General features: G+C 44.5%; 1 protein-coding gene across 6 annotated transcripts in view; it reads left to right on the top strand.

Moving 5' to 3' along the window:
* Window positions 1-23,214, top strand: part of DYM (dymeclin) — a 216,403-nt gene extending 193,189 nt beyond the window's left edge. For 5 of the 6 annotated variants that reach the window (XM_014894892.2, XM_014894890.2, XM_088157403.1 and 2 more), the window contains one exon: window positions 17,018-19,501. In XM_014894892.2, the coding sequence (XP_014750378.1) occupies window positions 17,018-17,167 (150 nt within the window). In that variant the 3' untranslated portion in view covers window positions 17,168-19,501. Of the gene's footprint in view, window positions 1-17,017; window positions 19,502-21,352 lie in introns of those variants that run through there. The other variant, XR_015799699.1, reaches the window with a different exon arrangement.
* Window positions 23,215-23,693: the final 479 nt, after the last annotated feature.

Genomic DNA, 23,693 nt, shown 5'->3' with positions numbered 1-23,693 from the left:
TTGTGATTCTGAGACTTAATTCTTCAAACTTCTAAAAATGGAAAAGGGAAAATAAACCAATTCTAGGAGCAAGTTGATCAGCTGTGCAGAAGTTTGCTGTTTCTCTCTCATGGTTGTTTTTACCTTGCAATCAATGGGTTCCCTTTGCTGCTCTGCAGAGCTGTAGCTGCAGTCGCAGCCCTGTACCCAGCTGAGCTGAATAATGCCTCAGCCTTGGCTGTGGCACTCTGTGGGTTGTAATTAACTAGCTCCCATTAAGGCAACAGATGAAAATTCATGCAGTTACATGCAAAAGCTTTAGAAGATGAAATAGTGTACTGTAACAAGAAGTGTTAAAGGAGGTTTTGTTTCTTTTTTTCACTCAAGACAAGGGTAAAAGTTTTAAACTAAAAGAAGATAGATTCAGAGTAAGGTATAAGGAAGAAACTTTTTATGATGAGGGTGTAAAATACTGGTACACGTTGCCCAGGGAGGTGAAGGATGCTCCATTCCTGAGAGTATCCAAGGCTGGGTTGGACGGGGCTTGGAGCAACCTTGGACAGTGGAAGGTGTCCCTGCACATGGAAGGGGTGGAACTGGATGAGCTTTGAAGGTCCCTCCCACACCGTTCTGGGATTCTATGACGCTATAAAATAATTATGTAATTCTTTATGCTACCTGTAGAGAGCAGAAAAATATTTCTGTAAGGGACACAAGGGAAGTGTACTGCAAAGATCTCCTTCCTTGGATCAGAAGAATCTGGTTGTGCTCCACTGGTGATAGAGTCAGGATGAGAGGGACCCTTTTAGCATCTTCATCTCACATCCAGAGAAAAGGGCTCTGGCTCAGCCATGAGGACACTGTTGGGCTGTGATGAGCAGAAACCATTGCAGTTAGGAGTGAAGTTTTGGAGGATAATAATGTATCTGGTGACATTTCCTAACTCTCATCCGTGGTGAGGAATGTATCCCATCCTGTTGCTGTCCATGCAGCTGAGCATTCTTGCTCAAGGCAGTGAATGGTGAGAGGCTGATGTTAGGTGCTCTGCAAGCTGTGTGGAGGGGAAGGGTCAGGAGATGACATACAAACTCCAGTCACTAAAGGGAGCATTGAGATTGCCAGAAGAGATCAGTCAAATATTTCTTTATGCACATCTGAAGTCTGGCCTTTTATTGCAATGAAATGACCAGAGAGGGTCGCAGTAAGCTCTGATTTTTTCATGTGAGCTCTTGAGACAATGCATTGGCTGTCCGTGCATCTATTTTAACTTAGGTGTGCAATTTGAAAATTAAGAAGTAGTCCAAAATGTAGTTTTTCAGTGGTACTTAGAAAGATAGGGTAATATGAAGTAGAAGAAGAATGTTTAAGCTAGATATTAGAGAGGAATTCTTGACTGTGAGTGTGGTGAGGGCCTGACACAAGGTTTCCCAGAGCAGCTGTGGCTGTCCCTGGATCCCTGGCAGTGGCCAAGGCCAGGCTGGATGGGGCTTGGAGTAACCTGGGATAGTGGAACGTGTCCCTGCCATGGCAGGGGGTGGAATTGGATGAACTTTAAGGCCCCTTCGAATCCAAACTATTTTACAATTCTTTGATTCTCTTGCATTATAGGAAAGAAGGGCACAAGTAAGAGACCTTGAGCAGAAGAATTTAAACTTCACAGGGATTCTAACGTGAAACAGTCTGTGTATCTATTGTTTGACACTAGATACATTGGATTGACTGATTTCATTGGTCTAAGGAAGCTGCTACAAGAAAGAGATACAAAGTACAAGGCAGAGAGCAAGCTCTGGAGAAACAGGAGGATGGGAAAGCAATGTGAAAGTTTCCAAGTCGCTCCCCATGGCAACAGAGCTCTGACCTTAGTAAACAACTCTCTGCACGTGTACGTTTTTCAAAGCTACTTCCACTCGGCTAACTGCTGGGCTGCCACATCATTTGAACTCTGTTAACCTTCAAAGATGATCCCATTTTTTTCTGAAAGAGAGCTCAGAGGAGCTTCCCTGCCCAAAGCTGCAGAGCTTTGGCTTTGCAGGAGATTGGCAGGAACCCCACACCTCATGAGCAGCCCAAAACTCCCTGTCCAAGACATCTTACAGGAGGGCTCCCAGCCAGAGCCCAGCCCCTGCTCACTTCAGAGCTGTACAATTGCTCAAGCTAAATAACATTCCCCAAGTTTCCCTCCCTAGAAAGCCTCCCTATACTTTTATTACGTTTTTTGCTGTGACTAAATCTGCTTCACATGTGTTGTGCAGCCTCCTCTCACTCCATTGCATATGTTGTGAGTCCAGTGAAAAGTCCAGTGCCAAAGGCACTGCATTTGCATGACGTGTTGTTTCCAAATATCTTGCAACCTTGGTCAAAATAAAGTAAAATTACACTGAAATGCCCTGACCCCTTTCTTCCCCTGCTCAGTTGAAAGCAATTTCCAACCCGTGTGTTCCTTTTCTACTGCAAACCTTCAGAAGTCAGAGTAGCTGAAAAGAATAAAAAGTTGCATTTAAAATGAGTTTATTAATTTCTTTGATTAATAAAGTGCCACATTATCCCCTATGCATCAAGGAAAAAAAGTATTGACCATATTTTAAATAAAATGTAAAATAATATGTCAGAGGCCAACAAATTTATCCCAAAAGGTGCAAAATTTAATGAGTTATGACAACTAAATACAAGATAAAGGGAGAAAAATATCATGTAACTTCTAATTATACTGATCCAATTACTCTTCCACTTTTAAGGTTTAGCTGTCTTTTCTGAATTAGACTTTTGAATTAAGTTTCCATAACATGTGGTAGAATGAGAAAAACAGTCCTCAGAAAATTTCTGCCCTGGATGACAGATGAACTAGATAATGGAGTATAATCTCTTCCATTTTCATGATTTTGACACATTTTCACTTCTGTGTGTATGTTTAAATCAAGGAATCAAAATAAGTTTGAGTACAGAATATAAATCCCAGACAAAATTACAGCTTTCATTGCAGTGTTGGGTTAAATGTAAACAGCAGGAATGTTACAGATATCTTTTAATTAAATGCATAAATCAGAGGAATGTCTTGAATGTTTACAGCAACTGCACCAAGAAGTGAGAATGAGGAAGAAATGTACTTTGTCAGCTGATGGCTGCGTCCTGTTCATTCCCATAGAGAGTTTAATTTTGTTACAACCTTTGATACAAGTTGCAAAGCTTTCTCCAGTTGATTTACAGGCTGTTTTTTCCTGCCAAGGATGATTAGGGATGGAAATGGCTTTTTCCTGGCCAAGCAGGCATTTTCTCATGTCTATCATCATCACTGCTGAGGACTCTGGTGTTAGGGTTTGCCCGGGCAGCTGGTTTAGACCACCCTGCCTTTTTTGTAGCTGTAGATATTCTGGAGTATGATGGTATTGAATCTGAAATCCATGTGGATTTAGGCTGGGTTTATGATAAGGTTTTAATGCTAAACCCACAATCTGTTGAGCTCACAAACAAAGCCTGGTTTTTCTTGACTGGGTCCTCATGTTGACTCTTGTGCCTTAACAAACCCTGCTATGCTCCCTTCTACCCAGGTTTTCTCCTTGCCCTGTAAGTTGGAAAATCCCTCTTAGACCATTGAGTCCAAGCATTCCCCAGCACTGCCAAAGCCACCACTGACCCCTGTCCCCCCCAGGTGCCACATCCACACGGCTTTTAAAATCCTCCAGGGGTGGGGCAGCCACAGCTGCTCTGGGCAACCTGTGCCAGGGCCTTACCACTCTCACAGCTAAAGATTTCTTCCTAATATCCCATCTAACCCTGTCCTCTGGCAGTTTAAAGCCATTACTCTGATGTTTAAACTGTGGGGAGAGCAACCAACCTCTGGCTCATGAGCTAGGGCTGGAGGACAGACAGTGTAGCAGTGGGATGAGGATTTCCTATATTGATGATGCTGTAGCAGCAGCACCCAAAGCTCCATGAGAAAGAGTTCCCTTCCTTCACTGCAGCATGTGAACTATCAAAAACACAGCAAAAACTGTTTTTATAGATGGGAAAACAGGCTGGATAGTTCTGGATCATTCACTGAGGGAAGGTCCCTCAAGTATATGGGAGACAGGTAGTTCCAAAACATAGAAGGAAATGATGTGTCTGTAGAGTGGAGTGGGAGGAGTGCACAGGCCTTAAACTTCCATGTTATCCCTAATGTGAGACCCATGAGATCCAAGTGGTGCCTGTAGTTCTGAGCACAGAGTCAGACAGCAAAACTTTATTTGAATTCCTGGTGCTTATCTGCCCCACCAGGACTTGCCAAGCTCCATCCTCCTGAGCTAAGACCAGCAAAGCCTGATTGTTGTCACCGGGGTAAACAATCCTGGCCTGAATGCACAGGGAGGAAGGGGGCAGATATGTTCAATAACAAAGGAACATAATAGCTTTTATGAAAGAATTCCCCAGCCTGAGGTGGGGAACTCTCTAGAAATGTTTGATTCATGTCCTAAAGACAGTCTTTACCAAAATAAGTCTTAATACAAGTGAAGTGTCAGTGAAGGCAAACAAATCTGGAAATGCTGCATCTAAAGCATAGTGAAACAGAAAACACAAGTAATTTTCATTCATTATTGAAACAGAAGCTCACTTGGGGCCTTTTTCCTATTGAGGAGATTCTTTGCATTAGGAAAAAAATGCCGTTTCACTATAGTAGAGTGCTACTTTTTAAACTGGTGACTGCAGGATGATACCTGCATACAGATTCCTTTTGGTTGCAGTCAGCTCCTGACTCCTTATACTCAGACAGTCAAGGAGATTGCCCAGGTTCAAGATTTATAATATCTTAAAACCTTGAAGGAATCCATGTCCTGCTCATACTTATCCATTTTCCTTTCTACATGCTGCTGGCCTCTATCACTGAGAAAGGCATGTTCAAAACACCTAATTTGAACTTGCTATCACAACCTTCATGAATATAATGGAATATAGAATAAAACGTAGCATAGAATGAGCAACCTAAAAATCCATTTCGGAAAAGGCATCCTGGTTATTGAGGTCAACTTAACGCCACCCCCCTCCCCCGACTTCGGTTTGTCTTCACAGGACTCTTAGCATTAGGGCAAATTTTTTTAATAAAGCTGTGAAGTCCGCATTCACAAAATAACTGTGAAAACGTACACTTTTGGCACCAGCTCCTTGGCTGGCAGTCCTGGCAGAGATAAGGCTGCAGTCTGGCACTGTGTGCTACGGCTGGAAAGGTTTTACTGTCACTTGACATTTCACTCCTCAAGACAAATAAATGGGATTTCCTGCATGCAGCACTGCTCATCTCGCAGCACAGTCTGTCTTTTTGCAGAGGCTTGAAATACTTAAGAAGGGAGTATGTCCACCGGGGTGTACATTTTCCAGTTTGGGGAGATTAGAGAGCCAAAGGTCTGCCGACTCAATAGGGTGTTAGTCAGCACGTCCTGAGCTTCAGGCAGATAAGGGTCCACTTCCTAGGCTGCCCTGATCTGAGAGTTAACAGTTGGTGACAGCGAGTCTGTCTCTGTTCTTAAGTCATTGTTATAATTTTTTGTAATATTTACAGGCCTGGCTCTCTCAGATTAAAAAGTACAAAATCAAAAGGAGGTCTTCCTCCGTGGGCGCTGGGGGTGGGGGAGGATGTTTGGGCTTGGCATGCGGCCCCACCGCCGCGCTGGGTGGGAGGGACCGGAGCAGGATGTCGGCGCGGGCCTCGGCTCTGTGGCTGCTGAGAAGGAAAGCTCAAACCTTGTCTAACGACCTTCCAGGAGCCCTCCACACCAGGAAACGTGCTGTAAATGTCAGCCCCCGGGATGCAAATCAAAGGTGTTAAACTCAGCTGGGAGAATGGGCCTTGTCTGTCTGGTTGACGTATAAAGCCGAAGCTTAGGCAGTGCATCAACCCTTGTGCAGTGATAACGGAGAGGAGCGTGGTCCCAGTTGTCCAAAGGAATGTTCTTTTTGGCTTGGTGGGATGTTTTGGAGGCAGCGTTGAACCAGTATGTAGTGAAAGCATGTCTGGGACCTCATCACTGGAAAAGTATGCAAACTGAATCACTGTGCTCTTCTCCTGCCACCTTTTGTGTTGGGGGAATACGTTCTACACAAATAAATGAGGAAACCAAACAACTGTGACATGGTGGTAGCTCTAGATTTGGGGTGAAAGAAACAGGCAGATGAAGACAGCATTTTGACCTCTCAATCCTTTGTGGTTCTGCTGGATTATCCCAAGACTGTATTAGAGCAAAGAAAGGTCATATAGTAGTTTGCAAAACAAAAAATCCTTAAACTGTGAAATTGGTGGGGTTTATACTGTCATTGTGATTCAGTCCCTTCCCAGCTCAGATGCCGAGGAGCAGAGAGGTGAGTGCTGGAAACTCCATAGATGGGTCACAGTCTCCATCAGCAAGTGCAGTGTGGGACTGAGTGAGATGACAAAATCTCTAGCTCCTTCTCCAGGGTGGAGGAGGAAAAATCTAACCCTGGGCATGGCAATTCCTATGGGGAGGGGAAAAAATTTTTAAAAAAGAGTGAAGGAAGGGTAATATTTATATATTACTGAGTCAGGATATGTACATTGTCTATACAGGGTTCCCGAGGTGCATCCCTCTGTGTGGGTCATGTTCTTAAAGTTCAGTAGATTCCTTCATTGTCACACGTGTACCCAACACCTTCACCTCTTTTTGTGCTGCTGATTGCATGGCACACACCATGTAGAGTTTTGTTTGCACAACAGTTGGATCCTTGGAGGGAATAGAAGTCGGGCAGCACAGAGAGGTTTATCTGGGGTTTGTTCAGGACGGTGGGATGGTGCCGTGGCCTAGGTGGGGCAGCCATCCGTGATGTTATCTGGAGCACAAAGCATTTCCATGATAAACAACATTCCTTGTATTTTAGACTAGTCTGCTATCAAAGTCAAAACAACTGCTCTGGCTTAAACAGTAGCACTCGCTGCTTGAAATGTAAAATATGTAATTGGCTCTAAGCTTTGTCTAGAGCAGATTCTCAATGTCTCTTAATATATAGTTACACATATTAGTGTACATTCATTATTCAGCGTGGTTATTTTCTCCAAAGCTTCAATTGTTTGTGCACTTCATAGGCCCTTTTAAATCCTTTCCAGTGAGTTTTTCCTTATTGTTAAAAAAGTCTAATAAATTGTATTGGTTAGACTAAAAGTGTGTATCTCACTTTTCAGAAGATAATTAGCAGATGGTTGTCTCTGGCATGAGCAGTGGAATATTGTTGGGCATTTATAGTATTGGCTTTGTTTTTAAAAAAAGCTGATGAAGGGAATATAGATCTGTTCTTTTTATCCAAAAGTTGAAGCAGAATTCCAGATATACAACTTAATTCTTCTCTACTCTCTTCCCTTACAATAGCTCTAAGAGGAGACTTTGCCTTTCCCACCCCTACCTCACCCTGCTTTGAGTTCTTCCACATTGTTGGAAATACTCAAGTTGCCTAGGAAGAATTATTTTGGACTTTGGCAAGTCCTGAACTGTAAAAAGCCTTTTTTGTTTCATATAAGGCTTTCCCCACCCAGTGTCATGACCAGGTGATACTGGGGCCCTGAGAGCACCATGAACTTTTTCTGGAGGGAGCAAGCATCTCAGGATGTCACAGATCACAGAACCACAAAATCATTTGGGTTGGAAAAGTCCTCTAAGACCAACAAGTCCAACCACTCCCCCACTGCCAAAGCCACCACTGATCCATGTCCCCAAGAGCCACATCCACATGGCTTTTAAACCTCTACAGAGATGGTTATCTGCTCCAGGTCTGGTTGAATGCAGAACTGATCTTACCCCGCCTTCTCTTGCTTCCTAGACTTTCTAAATACATTTTCTGTCTTCTGCAGAGTGATCCAGACAGCGTGTGTTCATGTATGGACTTAGGACAGCTTGAGCTTTTGCCCAGTTTGAGCTCTTCTAAGAGGTGTTCCTCATGAGATGTTCCCAACTGATTTATTGCTGCCAATTTCTTAAACTTTACCTTTAGCGCACTTGAAAAGTGGCAGAATTCATAGAATCCCTGAATGTTTTCAACTGGAAGAGACCTTAAAGCTCAGCTTGTTCCAACCCCCTGCCATGGGCAGGGACACCTTCCAGGAGCACCTTCACTCATAAATCACTCATAAATCTCACTCATAAAATTCTGGAAAGAAGAAATTCTGCCTTGAATCAGCTTTGTTTGGCAAGTGAATGGTATTTTGGGGGTTTGGAAAGTCTACATAAGGTGCAGGGTTTAATTCTGAGATTTTAGAAATCTGTGTATTTCTAAGCCCTTCTCTGAGGGTACTGCTAAAGCATCAGGGTCTTAACTGAGAGTTGAGGCATCAAAAATCTAGTTCTAATATTGTAACCTTTTGTTAGCAGGTCTATAAGTTTTCTACATAAAGGTGTCAGTGAATGAGTGATTTCTAAACTCACTTCTGTTTTATCAAAAATGTTTGCTGAAAACATACTGTTTTTCGTGGTTGTGTAAAGCTTTGCACATTAATCTAGAGAAGGATAGTTTGCAAGCAAGCACAGGAAACCAGGCCTTAAAGTCATTTGCATCTTCCTTACCAGGGGTAAAAATAGGGACTTCGGTTATGAAATGTGTATTTTCTGTAAATCCCATTGTAGGAAAGGCTTATATTCTGCTTCATATCCATAAAAGTTTTGTGAGTTGATAGACTCATCCCCATTTGTGCTTCAGGGATTATTCTGTTTTTCAGATTTTAATTCCCTAAATTCAAAAGCACACAAAGGATTTTACTTACTTATCTGAGTGGTCGGTGAATGTACATAACAAGTGCTTGAACAAGACCAGAACCAGAACAGTTTCTGTCAGTTGTGTCAGTAGCTGTGTTCATTCCATGTGTTTAACTCTCTCCTTGGTTAGGTTTTTTTTTTTCAGTGTAAAAACCATGCTTTGTTTGAATCGTTGTCATTTTGAGGTCGTTCATTTTTTTGCTCAGACCTATATTCTTTCTTCTAAAAAGCCACTGTATTTTCTGGGTTAAGCCCTGAAGTGGATGGAAGTTCTATTTTCTGTTGATGGTACCTCATTTACACGTCCTGCCTTCATGTTCAAGTGTGATTACATATATAAGTCTTTTTCTTTTCTTTTTATTTGGTAAAGCCAACATGTGTTGTGTTTTCTGCAGTGTTACAAATGTCCTCGTAGTATTCCTGTTGTTTACTCTCTCCATGGTCTGACAGCAAGTCTGGCTCCTCTTGGAAATGTTCTGGAGAGATCTGTGTCCATCTAGACAACCTGGCATAGAGAACAATCCTGACAGGGCAAGCAAATTTCTTAATTAGACCTGTAAATCTTTGAACTGTGACTATAAATATATAATGCATAAAATGTATGTAGAGATTAATGATGCTTAACAGTGTGTGATATGTAGGTTTGGTCCAGTCTTTCATCTTGTTAATCTTTTCCTCCCATTCTGAAATTTCTCCAGGTGGACACAGGATCTCTGAAGCTGAGCAGGGATCCCCTTTTTTTCTCAAACCGAGAGATTTTCACAGAATCCTAGCACAGTTTGGGTTGTAAGGAAGCTTAAAGCGCATTGCATTGCAATCCTCTGCCACGTGCAGGGACACCTTCCCCTGTCCCAGGCTGCTCCAAGCCCTGTCCAGCCTGGCCTTGGACACTGCCAGGGATCCAGGGGCAGCCACAGCTGCTCTGGGCACCCTGTGCCAGGGCCTGCCCACCCTCCCAGCCAGCAATTCCTTCCCAAGATCCCATCCAGCCCTGCCCTCTGGCACTGGAAGCCATTGCCTGTGTGCTGTCCCTGCCTGCCTTGTCCCCAGTCCCTCTGCAGCTCTCCTGGAGCCCCTTCAGGCCCTGGCAGGGGCTCTGAGCTCTCCCTGGAGCCTTCTCTTGTGCAGCTGAGCAGCCCCAGCTGTGCTAGGGTTCTTTATAGTTGCTGACCAGAGGTCCAGTTTATTTTCTGTGCTGTCTAGAAGTAGCCCAGAGTCCAGGTGTTTCTCATGTGGACCCAACAGATCCTGAAACAGGTACCTGGCCTTGTCCTAAGCTCAGAAAAATAAATTTATAAAGTGCTTTTGGAATCTGTACAGATTAACAGCCCGGTATGAAGACAAAAATGGCACAATTTGTGGCTACTGACATTTATCAAATATTCCTTTCCTGGAAGAAAAAGAAGCAAGTGTGTATGTGTTTGTATCTCTGTATTTCTAGGACTTCAAAGCTCTCATTATTTGCCATTCTATCCCAGACAGAAAAGCTGTCTCTTTCTCACAGTACCCTGCAAAGCTTTGTGCCCTGGCAGGTTTGCCACAAATATTTAACTCATTTAAATCACTATGTTTTTACCAATAATTATCTAGGCAGAGCTGTTTGATTGATTTTTCCCAAAATGACCTGGCTTCTCAGTACTCTATAAAAAAGTTAGTAATTGCTGAACTCTGACCAGAGGCACGTCAGCTCCTCTGGCAGTAGTTCACATCTGACACTGAAAATTCACTGGTGAGCATTTGTTTTCCTGCAGCTGTGGTTGTACAAACCTTTACTCAAAGTGATCCGAAAACAGAAATCACATATCAATGAAACTTGCTGAAACAACTCTCTCTCTGTAAATGAACTCCCCTACCCTCCTGGACCTAGAAGATTGTGACCCATTAGAATGTGGGTTACCTGTCTTATGGAATTTTACTCCCTGGGAACAATGCTGTTGTCTACTACAGCTTGTGTAGTTGCTTAAACTTGTATAATTCTATTATTATCAATAATACTGTATTTAATAGATATATATTAAATAATATGTAATATACTTGTTATATTTAGCTTGTGCACAGGTGGTTTTGCACCTCTTATTAGCCTGAATTTTCTATTTCTTTTTCAACCTCACAGCCATGCTCTGAGCCCCCATTTTCTTCAGTGTCTTTCCGTTTGCACCTATTCCTTAGGCAGATCTCTGAACAAGATGTGTGTCTCACACTTAGTCTAGCACATTTCCTGTTTGCTTCCTTCATCTCCTCACCATCATCCTCTATGCTGTGAGCCCGAGGAGGAGAAAAAGATGGTATCAGACAGGTGTGGTGTAGCCTGTACAGATACTTCACCAGAGCCACACAGACTTTCTGTCTGAAGTCAGAGAGAAGCATCACAGACAGGAACAGAACCTGAGAAAGATGAAACCGCCTTACTGCCCCACAAGAATTAAGTAATTGCAAAAATTCAATCTGTCAGTACCTTAGAGCAAGCACTGAGACATTTTCTTCCACAAATTGTGGTCTGTTAAAGAACTCGAGTCCTTATATTTATATAAACCCAAGTATGTCAATATTTTCATATGTACCTGTATATTCATACCATGAACAGTATATTGGGCATGATTGTTGAGTTGTTTTCAAGATCCTTGGCCATTAATTTAACTTAGATTGGTATTTTGGGCACCAGATTTCCAAGTGGCATTGAGGACGTGGTAGACAAGTGCAGGTATCATTCCTCTGCCCAAAATCCTCACAGATTGGTATATTTGGTGCAAGGCAGGTTTTAGGGCCAATCCTTGCTGGGGTGAATTTTCATTATAGACCCTATAATAGAGGCTTGGTGCAGTGCTGAACCTGAGCCTTCTTTTTTTCCCTTGCCATTTGATGTATTTTGCTAATGAGGTCCAATCCTACAGATGCTCTGCAGGCAATACTGCTATATTTAGCTGAAACAATATGAAACACATAATTTGCCATCAAGTCATTAGGTTACCAAACAGGATTCATGGTAAGCTTTTCAAACACAGAGAAATCCCATTTTCAGAAAGACTTTGAAGCTTTGGATTGATGTAAAGTTCACATGAATTTGACTCTCAAATGTGTTCAGACTCCTTTGAAAAGAGCACTTCTCTGCTCAAAGAGTCACCTGCTTTTGAAAATACTGACTCGTGCTTGATTGCTGTTTCAGAAACCAGAGTTTCTAACCAGAACTCAAGGAAAAGAGGGTTCTCCAGTTTTTTATTAATCCAGCTCTTTAATTTCTTTATTTTCCACAGTGACTGCCCCATATCTTTGATGAATGCTGCTTTTCATCCAGCAGAGCATCTAGATCAGGGAAGAAATAAAGACATTGCTCTTAAAGCAGCTCCATCTGCCCTTGCCTGCATTATCTGAGTGGAGATCGTCCACTGACACAACACTGTAGCCTGAGAGCAGCTTTGAGGGTTCATTTGGAGGGAAGGGGATGTTTTATTTAATGTATGGCTCAAGCCTTGTAGCTCAGATGCTACTGTGCTGCCTGGAGCAGGGCCAGGTGCTGCTCACTGGCTGTGATGTTTCCTTCCTCAACGTTAACTGAAAAAAAAAACAAAACAAAACAAATAAACAAAACAAAAAAACAGCCAAAAGAACCCAATAAACTCCCCGATATTGTTGCACTTCTGTGGTGGGGGAGTTACTGCAGTTCAGTTCTGTGTCTGTTCATCAGACTTCCCGTGGTTTTTCATCGAATCATGTGATTGACAATGCAGACAGTCAGTAAAGTTCTCGGTCTGTCTCGTTTGTACCCTCGTCCCAACCACTAAATCTGACTTCTGCTTTGTCTGGCAGAAGAAAACAAGATAGGGTGATGTGGTGGAGTGATTCACCGGAGCTGATAAGTGGTGTCTGTATTTGAACTGTGTCGTTCAAACCGTAATGTTACCTCTGTCTCTTGTGTTTTCAAGGACTTTCTCAGGCTGGTTTATTTTAAACTATCTGGGGTTGTCTGTCCCTGTAAGGGGTGGAAAGAAATGCAAATAACGGCTCCAACGGACCTGTTTATGTCAGGGCAAAGAGTTCAGTAACTTAAATTAGTGAGCATTGTCGTATATTGGATAAAAAAGGGTTTGGGTTGGGTTAACGCTCATCTCATTCCACCCCTGCCATGGGCAGGGGCACCTTCCACTGCCCCAGGTTGCTCCAAGCCCTGTCCAGCCTGGCCTGGGACACTGCCAGGGATCCAGGGGCAGCCACAGCTGCTCTGGGCACCCTGTGCCAGGGCCTGCCCACCCTCCCAGCCAGCAATTCCTTCCCAAGATCCCATCCAGCCCTGCCCTCTGGCACTGGAAGCCATTGCCTGTGTGCTGTCCCTGCCTGCCTTGTCCCCAGTCCCTCTGCAGCTCTCCTGGAGCCCCTTCAGGCCCTGGCAGGGGCTCTGAGCTCTCCCTGGAGCCTTCTCTTGTGCAGGTGAGCAGCCCCAGCTGTGCCAGGCTGGCTCCAGAGCAGAGAGGATCCATCTTTCAACACCGTCCATCCAAACAAACAGGGCAGTGAAGGAAAAAAAAGCATGATTCATCCCATGCCAAGGCTTTTCCTCTATCATTAAGATTACCATTTACGATGCCTTAGCACTGCCTCTCTTTTTCGGTGGTGCTAAAAATGAGGTTCATTGGAGTGTCACCAGCTAGGCTGCCAGTGTCTTTCCAGGAGTAAGTTGGACACAACAGCAGCAAGGCAGAAGAAAATAGATTTGTGCACTGCAGGTTTGATGTGCCACTTTGGGAATTTTGTTAACCATGACAAAACCTTCACCAGTGCTGGCTAGGTTATTGCTGAGAGTGCCCTGAGATCCATATGGCCTGGTTGCTTTATAGTGTCATCTCCTGTGTGTCTGCAACACACAACCAGGGCCCAGGGCTCTTGATTATTCATTTGAAGCAGGACAAACAGGAGACAAATGGCACAAATATGAATTTAAACATTCCTTGTACTGTCACCTGAAAATCTTGAAAAGCTTTTTGAAATTTTTAAAGCTTTTTGGCATCAATCGAGGTTTTTACATGGTGTTTAAATCCTACTGTTACAAATAGTTATAAAGTCACTCTCATAAGGTGGAAATTTTTGTTTATTTTGTTTGTTAACAAATTCTGTTTTCAGTGAACACCCTGTTAGTGAAACAGTGTGGGTAGTTTTTTATCTCAACAGTGAATAGCTGCCATGGTTAATCTTGTCAGTTGCATCATAGAATCATTGAGGTTGGAAAAGCCCTCTAAGATCATTGAGTTCAAACATTAACTCAGCAGCACTGTGCTCACTACTAAACCATATTCCCAAGTGCTACATCCACACCCCAAAGATGCTGGTGCAGTTCTCTCCATGCTGGGCCTCTGAGTTTCTCATTTTAAATGAATGAGAAAACATGGCCAGCACACAGCTGTGGGTCATTGCAGTCATCTAAAGAATGTGGATTTGAATTGCTGGCCTGGAGTTCTGATTTTTCATGTCTCATCAGCAATTCATTGAGCTGTCCTGAGCCTGCTGTTCAGGTGGACCATCAAAAATCCATCACTCCTGCCATTATCTACATTCTTTTTATATAGACTTAATCAAAATTGTGTATACGTAGTGGCAGTGTGTATTACTGTTCTCCTTAAAAATCTCATTCTCTTTGTCTTCATTTTCAAGATACCCCCTCAGGCTGTTCAAAGCACATGTTGAGTATCAGAGAGTCCAGGCTGAGGCAGTGAGTTACAGCCTTTAATCTGAAATTGATTATTAAATTGCTACAGTACGATTGCAATAAATGGCAACATCGATCAGCCTGAAGAGAGGCTGAGTAATAAAATCAATGCATGGCTTATTGCCTGAAAATAGGAATGCTACCTGAGCTATTTTATGCTGCCCTTCCAGCTGAGAGATAATGGGATAGTAAGACCTGAGCATCTCAGATGCAGCTGTTGGAATTTCTGATGTGATTTTGCCTACTTTTAAGGCTGAAGATGTTTGTTAAGCTTCACAAGAGCCCAGGAATAGTCCCAGGCTACTGCCATGAATGTTTGCAAAGTCAGTAGCTACATCCGTGACCTGAAGGTGGAAAAAAAAAGTTGTCTGTGTTTAATTCAACTCAAATTAGGATCTTCCATCACTTTCCCCGTCCCTTCCCTCCCAGAAGGGCTGCTGCCATGGGCTGCATCCTGGTGTGCAGCCACCCCTGGGCGGAAGAGTGGCAGCTGTGCAAGACTTTCCTCTGGCTGGAAGTGTTGCCCTGGTGTAATCATGAGGTTGAACCATTCATTCTGCTGATGCAGTGCTGAACAGAACGTGCTCCTGTCTACACTGACCACAAGCCAGGAAGTTTTGGAAGGAAGTGGGGAAGATTACACTGAGGATAAGCAGAGTAGAATGTCAGGGTTTTTTTTTTTTAAATAAATACTAATGAAAAATATACACGAGGGCTTGATTGGGGGGAGGTAGAGGGGGAAGACAAGGACAGCTTGAGAACTTGGAGCCGAGTTGGGAAGGGATAGAGAATGTCAGTGAAAAGCAGGATCTCACAAGGCCGGTGAGAAAAAAGGTTGGGTGAGTACAAAAGAGAAAAGTGTGCTAAAGAGAGAGGATAAGGATGCAGTGGAAGGGAGCTGGCGTGGCAGTAGGCTGGGAGATTGGAAGTGAGAGGTGGGAGTGAGTATGGGTGTAAGGTACCTAAGAGTGAAAAAAACAAGGTGATGCAGATGATTAAATAGGCTGGTCAAAACAGACTTGGAGAACAGAGACTGTAGAGAGGTGGTAGAAAGTGGTTTAGATGCACAAAACGGCTGTGGGAGAGTTCTCTACCACAAACTGCATGTCTGACACAGGAAATTAAACTTGCTGATGTATCTTTGAGATTCTGGGCTTTGAACTTACCATGAGTTGGATGCAGAAGAGCCTTTAACAACTTTACCTTTTAGCTGCCTCAGTTCCATAGAGATAGAGTGAGATAGTGCAGAATCCTTTAGTCTGGAAAAGGCCTCCACGATCTTGGAGTCCAGCTGTTCTCCCAGCACTTCCAAGGCCACCACTAACCCATGTCCCCAGGTGCCACATCCACATGTTTTCTACAAGTTTTCATGCCTTCTGACTCCAAGAATACAAATAACATGGGAGCATAGAAGTTAAGTACCTAATCCTGAAAACCAAGTGTCCAAGAAATGCGCCCTCAAAGGAGACTGATCCAGCCAGAATTCTTGTACCCTTAAGGCAAGGAAACAGGACACTGAGCTCAAGAAATAGGATAGGGAATCCCTTCATTATTAATGGGCAAAGAGGCTCCTTAGCCATTGCTGTGCTTGTTCTGATCATGTCACACAGTAGAGTTTATTCTTAGTCTTAGCCACAGCCTTATAAATAATAAAATGGGTCATGTTTTATCTTACCCCGGTGATCATTGTAATGCGGCTTTTGCCTGAGACTCTGCCAAGCTCAGACACAGGCAACATTTAGAAGGGGATAAAGTGAAGAGCACAGTACAAAAGTAGACTCAGCTCTTTCCAAAATATACACTTACCAAGAGTGAACCTGGTGGGTTTGCATTGTGCACTGCTTTGGGGGAGAAAAAACGAGAAAAATGGGAACTTGAGGTTGCAGCATGTCTGTCTCTTCTCTCTGGTGACAGGGACATCACCCAGGGGACAGCTGGAGCTGTGCCAGGGAGGTTTAGGTGGGATATCAGGGAAAGGTTCTTCCCCCAGAGGTAATTCCCCAGGGAATGGGCACGGCCCCGAGGCTGCCAGAGCTCCAGGAGAGTTTGGACACTGCTCCCAGGGATGCACAGGGTGGGACTGTTGGGGTGTCTGTGCAGACACAGGAGCTGGGCTGGATGATCCCTGTGTTTCCCTTCCAACTCGGGATATTGTGTGATCCTATGATATCACAAACTGTGTTTATTATTTCAGCCTTTTTCAGAGTGTTCTCCTGCTAAGAAGTCAGGTACAATTAATTGAAAAATGTTTTTTAAGGAAAAATGCAATGAATAGGTCTGTGTGTGTACAAGCAAGAAGGCTTTTGAGGAGCTGCTAAAAATGAGTTTTCCTTAAGACCTTTGTGTTTTGTAAAGGATTCACATGTTCAGTCTGCTAACAGGCAAATGGATTGTGACCAACAGTAAAAGGCTCGAATACAATATGCAAATGTAGCATTTGATTCAAAGAAGAAATTATAAATGATCTCTTCATCCTATAAATATTTTCCTTGGGTTCTAATGGTTTAGTTCCTTCCATTATTTTTTTCACCAAACCTCTTTCTTCAGTGTTTATGTGGGCTGTGTGTTTGCAAGCAGACATGCAAACCTTTCCTCACCGGACTCTGGCTTCTTTTTGCAGAAGTTCCCCGAGCTGAAGTTCAAGTACGTGGAGGAGGAGCAGCCCGAGGAGTTCTTCATCCCCTACGTGTGGTCCCTGGTGTACAACTCTGCCGTGGCCCTGTACTGGAACCCCCGTGACATCCAGCTCTTCACCATGGACTCGGGCTGAGGGACCCCCTGGCCAGGCCAGCCCCACTCCATCTTACAGGAAACAAACCTCTGCACCCCTTCCAACCTGACCCCCTCCAACCGCCCCCTCCAACCCCAGAGCCAGTGTCAGCCTCACGCTGGGACAGGCTGGTGTGGGGCACTGATGGCTTGTAGGCAACCTTGTGTTTATAGTCCATAACCTAGAGCTTGTTTGATGAAAACGAGGCCTTACACATGGGGTATGATGTTACTACCAACCACAAACCTGGTCGTCCTTTTAACTTAACGGGCTAAATGAGATTGCAGGCTTTGATTTGGAAGCAGCGTTTGTATTTTTGGCTCTTTCGAGCGGGCAGCTTCCTTGGGTCAAGCTTTTTACGGTCTCTGGGATGCTGCCGTGGGTTGCTCATTACCTAATCCTGTGTTTTCACTCACAGCCCTTCGTTTCCGTGGCACTGTCAAGGCTGCAGCCCTTAAATTGCTGTCTACGCTGTCATCCGAGGGAACTAAGCAAGCAGCATCTTAATCAGGTTAGCTCCCAGGCAGATTCAAAACACTTGATTTAGATGTTTGTGGGAGGATTTTCAATAGCAAGTCTTTCGTTGTTGTTGTTGTTTGACTGGCAAATACTCCCCAGAGGGCAAGAAACACCTGCTTTCAGAGTCAGGTCCCTTACAGACTTGTTTTTCTGTGCAAAATTGTTCCTGGAAATTGAACGTGTAAGGAAAGGGGGGAAAAAAAGTCCAAAGAAAATAATTACAAGATTGTAAAATAGACCAGTGTCCTGTAAACCTGTGCGTAATGGTGACAGTGTGTTTTGGGGATCCTTGACGAAACTCTGTGTTGAAAACCTCCTGTTGGCTTTTAAAGTTTTATGGCAGAAGTATAAATTTATCTGAATGTAGAATACTACTCTCTTTTTTTGTTGTTTTCAAGTGCCCTTTCCTGATATACCTGTTTCAGCAGTGGGAAAAGCAACAGAAGTGGTGTGATTTTGAAAGAAATCTCATTTTTTCAAAGTGGGGATCATATTTTGGGGATGCCTGTTGCACACACGTGCACCCACTCTCCTCGTCCCACGTGCTGCTGTGTGGGGGACTGTCACCAGTGCATTGCATGCCAAAACTTCAATTTCAAGGAATTAGTTCCTGAAGATGCGTGGCAACCCTCTGTATTCACTGCCTGCTCCAGCATGTTCTGTTTATTGACCTGAGGAATCGGGTGCATTTGCTTTCAGAAAGTCCTTTGAATGGCTTTAAATAGAATTTCTTGCACCATTTCGTCCGTCTGAAGGATGTGCTAAGATTGTACTTTCCTTTTATCTGCTTATTTAGAGACAGAAGTCCATTTGAATCCTACACAAATGGAAATGCTGGCTTATTTAAAAAAAAAAAAAAAGAAAAAAAAAGCTTTCCAAATTTATTTAAATATAGCTGCAAAGGGATATATACAGCCCATGAGCATTTAGGACTTTGAAATGGCAGAAGCTTTTGAGAAAAGACAATGATAAGACTGGAGATGCAGTGTTTTCTTAGGCAAATAGGAAAAATGAATGAACCATGACTGAGCTGCACATAAGTTGATCTGTATTTTGGATTTATTCTGTTTCGTTTTGGTCTTTGAGCAAACGTCAAAAGGGGATAACTATTCTTGGTTACTGTAGTGATTTGTAATTTTGTCTTTATTAAAAGACTAGGAGTGTTTGTGAGTCAACAGGGCTGCCCAGATTTGGAAAGGTCAGTCTGAAGATGCACTTTTAAACCGTGGATTCTAAAGCTGCTGGGCTGGCTCCGTGTTCATCCGTTTTTAAACACCCCGGGGTGAGCAGAGCCAGAGAGGCCCTGCCAGGGCAGACACTGCTCAGCCAGGTGTCAGACTGCAGAAAACCTGATTTGTCTGTGAAAGGGCTTTTTACAAGAGAGGGGCACATACAGCAGCAGTCTAATGGAACAGGACAAAGCTGCTGAACCAACATCGGTGTCTCACAGAAAATTCTCTCACTGTCCTGTTGTGGTGACACTGAGGTGCAGAGGGTTTGTTCTGATGGTGTAACATCCTTGTGTGTTTCATGAAATGCCCTGCTCCCGGGTCCCAGCTGGTTTGGAACAGCTGGAGTTACCACCTAAAGCCAAAACAGCAGAGCCAGACCGAGAATTAGGCAGAAATCCATGCTGGCCCCGTTGGCTCTCCCAAGAGCTGGAGCGTGATGTGGGCCTGGCAGTGTCCTGACATCTGCAGTCTGGTACAGTCACAAATACTCTGTTTTTCCTTCACCTTAGGGATCCTTTTCATTACTTTGTGTGAAAGATTTATTATGCGTAATTACAAAAATAAAAAAAGATAAAACAGTAAATATGGGTTGGTGTGGTTTATGTCACAGGTCTTGGTGTGCTCATCAGGCCCAACCTGATCAAGGTTTTATATTGTCCTCTATGGCGTGCAATTAAGAAGAATGTAATCTTATATATTGTATAAAGTAAATCAGTAAAATCTGGTAAAAGAAGGAACATGTCATGCTGCAATGACACGGGGAGTGTCACCTCTTGCCTTAATGTCACCTTAAAGCTCAGCTTTAGTGGTTGCAGTGGCTATGGCCTGAAGGGGCACAGGGAATGTGCAGTCATGGGGGGAAGCAGGGGAGGGACAGGGCTGTCCACACAAGACCAGACCTGATGTGTTGCTGCACCCTCAGATTCTCTTTCCTGTCCATTTCAGCTGATGGGGTCTCTGGTTTTGGGCTGTGGGATGGGTGTTGCACCAGGACCTTCTCCTAACCATGCTCATATTTGGGGTGCCTTAACTTTGGCCTTCCAGTACCTGAAGTTACTGACAGGAGAGCTGGAGAGGGACTTTGGGAAGGGGCCTGGAAGGACAGGACAGCAGGAATGGCTTCCCAGAGGGCAGGGCTGGATAGGATCTTGGGAAGGAATTCCTGGCTGGGAGGGTGGACAGGGTGCCCAGAGCAGCTGTGGCTGCCCCTGGATCCCTGGCAGTGTCCAAGGCCAGGCTGGACAGGGCTTGGAGCAGCCTGGGACAGTGGAAGGTGTCCCTGCCATGGCAGGGGGTGGCACTTGGATGATGTTTAAGGTCCCTTCCAACACACACCGTTCTGAGATTCCATTACAATATCCTTGCTCTGAGTGCTGATCACTGGTGTCACCACCTGCCTGGGCTTCCTGAGCAGCTGGAGAGGGAAACCCATCACTTCAGGGCTGGGGAAGTAAGGTCTGCCCTCAGAGGACCATCCCTTCCAGAAGACCAAACAGGCGGAAATCTCAGCTGCTGTGTAAGATATTGGTGAGGTGGGACTTGTGGAGCCTCATGTGAGACACAAATCCTCCTCCCTCAGGCAATAGAGTGAAACTCTGATCTCGCTGTGAAAGTGGGATGGGGGAGGAGGGGGGATTGGAAGGTAGAAATGCATTGGGCATCATTCACTTCGGCAAAAGCAGTCCAAAAACCTGCCAGATTTCTTGGCATTTCTTGACCCTAATAGCCTAAAACCAAAGAGTATTGGCAAGTTATGGGGGAAAAAAAAAAAAAAAGCTGTTTTGTACGTGCCACTAGATTGTTGATCTACCAGTTAAACAGGAAAGGAAGAAGCAAACAACTCCCCTCCCTTTTTTGGAAACTCTAAAAATTTTGTACAACCTTTTCTACTGGTTTTATCATTGCATATGTTACCTAATTCAGCCAAGTAAAGGTCAAATCTCGTATTTAGTCATCCCGGCCTCTCTTGTAATTGATTTGGCTTGGTCTGCAGAAAGCACCACCTTCTGTGCTGGAAGAGCAAGAGTTTTCTATATGATTGCACTTCCTCAAATCACCTCACCACTGCAAATCCATTCCCATTTCTACCTATTCCCCCTTTGTCCACCTTACCTAAAAATTTGTACCATTGGTACTGGCAATACTGTAAAAATTCAGCATCCCAGCTGCTTTTATGTTCAACTCATTGTTAATTTTCGAGTCCCTAGAGACTCACCTGTCACGGCGGGACTTCCTGGATGCCACAAGGTCGATTGTGGGGATTAGGCTGGATGGGGCTGGGAATTGTTCAGGGCTTGGACAGAAGCCTGACTTTTAAACGCTAGTTACTCATTGTGGACGCCTTTGCACAGGTCAGTCATGAGACTCAGATATGTGTGAAGGGTTCAGAGAAAGGATCAAAGGCTGGGAGTTTCCCTGTTCTTTTCACTTTCAGGGAAGGAGCCTGTTGGCAGGACATCCCCGGGCTGCTGTGACATCACCAGCGCAGTGCTGCAGGCCATCCTCCTGCATGAGACATCGGCTCACGTCACCAGGAGCTCATTGCCTGATAACAGCTCTGCCAGCTGAAGATAATGGCATTTCACAGACAAAAGGGCAGCTCTTCAACCTCCATTGACCCCGGCAGCAGAGCTGTTCTTCCTGCTGTGACTTTGGGAACTCATAAGGAGCAGGGCAGGGAGGTGCTGTGGGCAGTGGAGATGAGTTTAAAGTAATTATAAAGTGATAGGGCTGGAAGGGACTTGAAAGATCCCAAGGCTGGAGCCCCTCTGCTCTGGAGCCAGCCTGGCACAGCTGGGGCTGCTCAGCTGCACAAGAGAAGGCTCCAGGGAGAGCTCAGAGCCCCTGCCAGGGCCTGAAGGGGCTCCAGGAGAGCTGCAGAGGGACTGGGGACAAGGCAGGCAGGGACAGCACACAGGCAATGGCTTCCAGTGCCAGAGGGCAGGGCTGGATGGGATCTTGGGAAGGAATTGCTGGCTGGGAGGGTGGGCAGGCCCTGGCACAGGGTGCCCAGAGAAATTGATGAGGCCATGGAAATGGCTGCAGAGTTGCGTGGTCTTACTCAAAAGCAGCAACCCATGAGCTATATCCCTCCTTTGCAAGCTCCTGACTAGAGATTTTGGCATCCCTTCTCTGGGAATACCGGGGATGTCCCTGGAGTAACAGCACTGTAGAAATGCTTTGCATTTTGAGGGCAGTTAACCTCGAACTGAAAGGTTCCAGCTGAGATTACAGCTCATAATCATTCAGTCATCAATGCTGAGTTGTTGCTGGGTGGATGCATTTCGGATGTTAGGGCTGTGCTGCCTGCAAATGAATTTCTCCAAGGAGCCGTGTTTGGTGTTGGAGGCTCTGCTACCACCCATGGGCTGTGACAGCACTTACATGTACTCAGATAAATGAAAATGTCACTATCGGTGAATCCCTCCAGATCACGAATCCAATACACCGTGGATCTGCCAAACTGGGACAATTTGAACGAGAGATTTAAAGAGGAGAGATGATTTTTTTTTTTTTTAATGCTGCTGAAGCGCACAGCATAATCCTTCATCATCACTTTAAAAACTGTCTTAAAATTAATCCAAAATGAATATGTCTTGGCAGACGTGATGAAATGTTCAGCTGTACATAATGTTTTTGCCAGATGTCTTGGCAAACTAAATGGCAGACTTCAGTCTTCCTTGCAGTCACTTTGTGCTGCTGAAAGCCCTGAATGTGATGGCACCCGGGGAAAATTGAGGATCCAGAGAGGAGCAGTGACAAAGTAGGTGACGTCTCGATGATGCTACCATGGCCCCTCCTCCTATTTATGAAACGACAAAAAATGCTTTCCAAAGAGCAAAACAGCTTATTAAAAACTGGCAATTTAAACTAGGAACAGCTGTCCTCGGGTGCTGCTTCTATTTTTGTCCCTGGAGCCGTTGTCAGGGTCCATCCTCTCTCCCATTGTAGCTCCTGCATCCAGTCTGCAGTGCCTCCCCCTCCATGAATCCTCCTGGGTGGGGGGCTTGGTGCTCAGTCCCACCAGAGCTGTCTGTCCCTGTTTAAGAACTGTATCAGCTTGAGAATAATGGGAATAAACCACTTGGGCAAAACCATGTCTGGAGATTCAAAGCCTCTTAAAAAGCAGGTGCTTGAAGGCCTAAAAATGTAGGGTGTTTCATGAAACATCCTTGTGTGTTGTTTTGTTGGTCAGGCTGCTCCTAGAGGGGAGAAAGCCATCATTCCTTGATGTGGGATATTTAGTGTCCATTATATTTACTGGGCTGAGCTTCAGAATAAATGTTCTGCTTAGTGCCTTGCAACCTGTGGTGTCTCTGCATGGTGAGCACTGGAGCAGAGACAATCAGCAGAGCTGTTCTCACCCTGAAATGAAGCTCTTTGTGATGGCCCCAGGAAAAAACTCTCACCTTCCCTCCCCTACCCCCCCCCCCCCCAAAAAAAACAAGGTTTTGCAAGTTTCTCCCAACTAAACATGAAGTGAAAATTAAATTTAAATTATTTTCTTTCTCATAAATCAAATCTCACAGGCACCAATTGCCCTTTAAAAGGTCAGGCTTTTAGCCCACAGAACTGTAATCGATACATTATTGACCTAAACAACAGCCTTTGTCTCCTTGCTTGGCCTCTCCTCCTTCCTGCTAGAGCACATTTGGGCCAGGAAAGTGGCCCTGGTGAAGGTGGGATGGAGAGGTTAATAAAACCTCACATCCAATGCCTTCCTTCCTTCCTGGAATCCTGGAATCCTTCCTTCCTGGAATCCTGGAATCCTTCCT

This window comes from Sturnus vulgaris, chromosome Z (genome assembly GCF_052056855.1).
Source record: "Sturnus vulgaris isolate bStuVul1 chromosome Z, bStuVul1.hap1, whole genome shotgun sequence".
Lineage (NCBI taxonomy): Eukaryota > Metazoa > Chordata > Aves > Passeriformes > Sturnidae > Sturnus > Sturnus vulgaris.
This window is presented reverse-complemented; position numbering and strand designations above follow the sequence as displayed.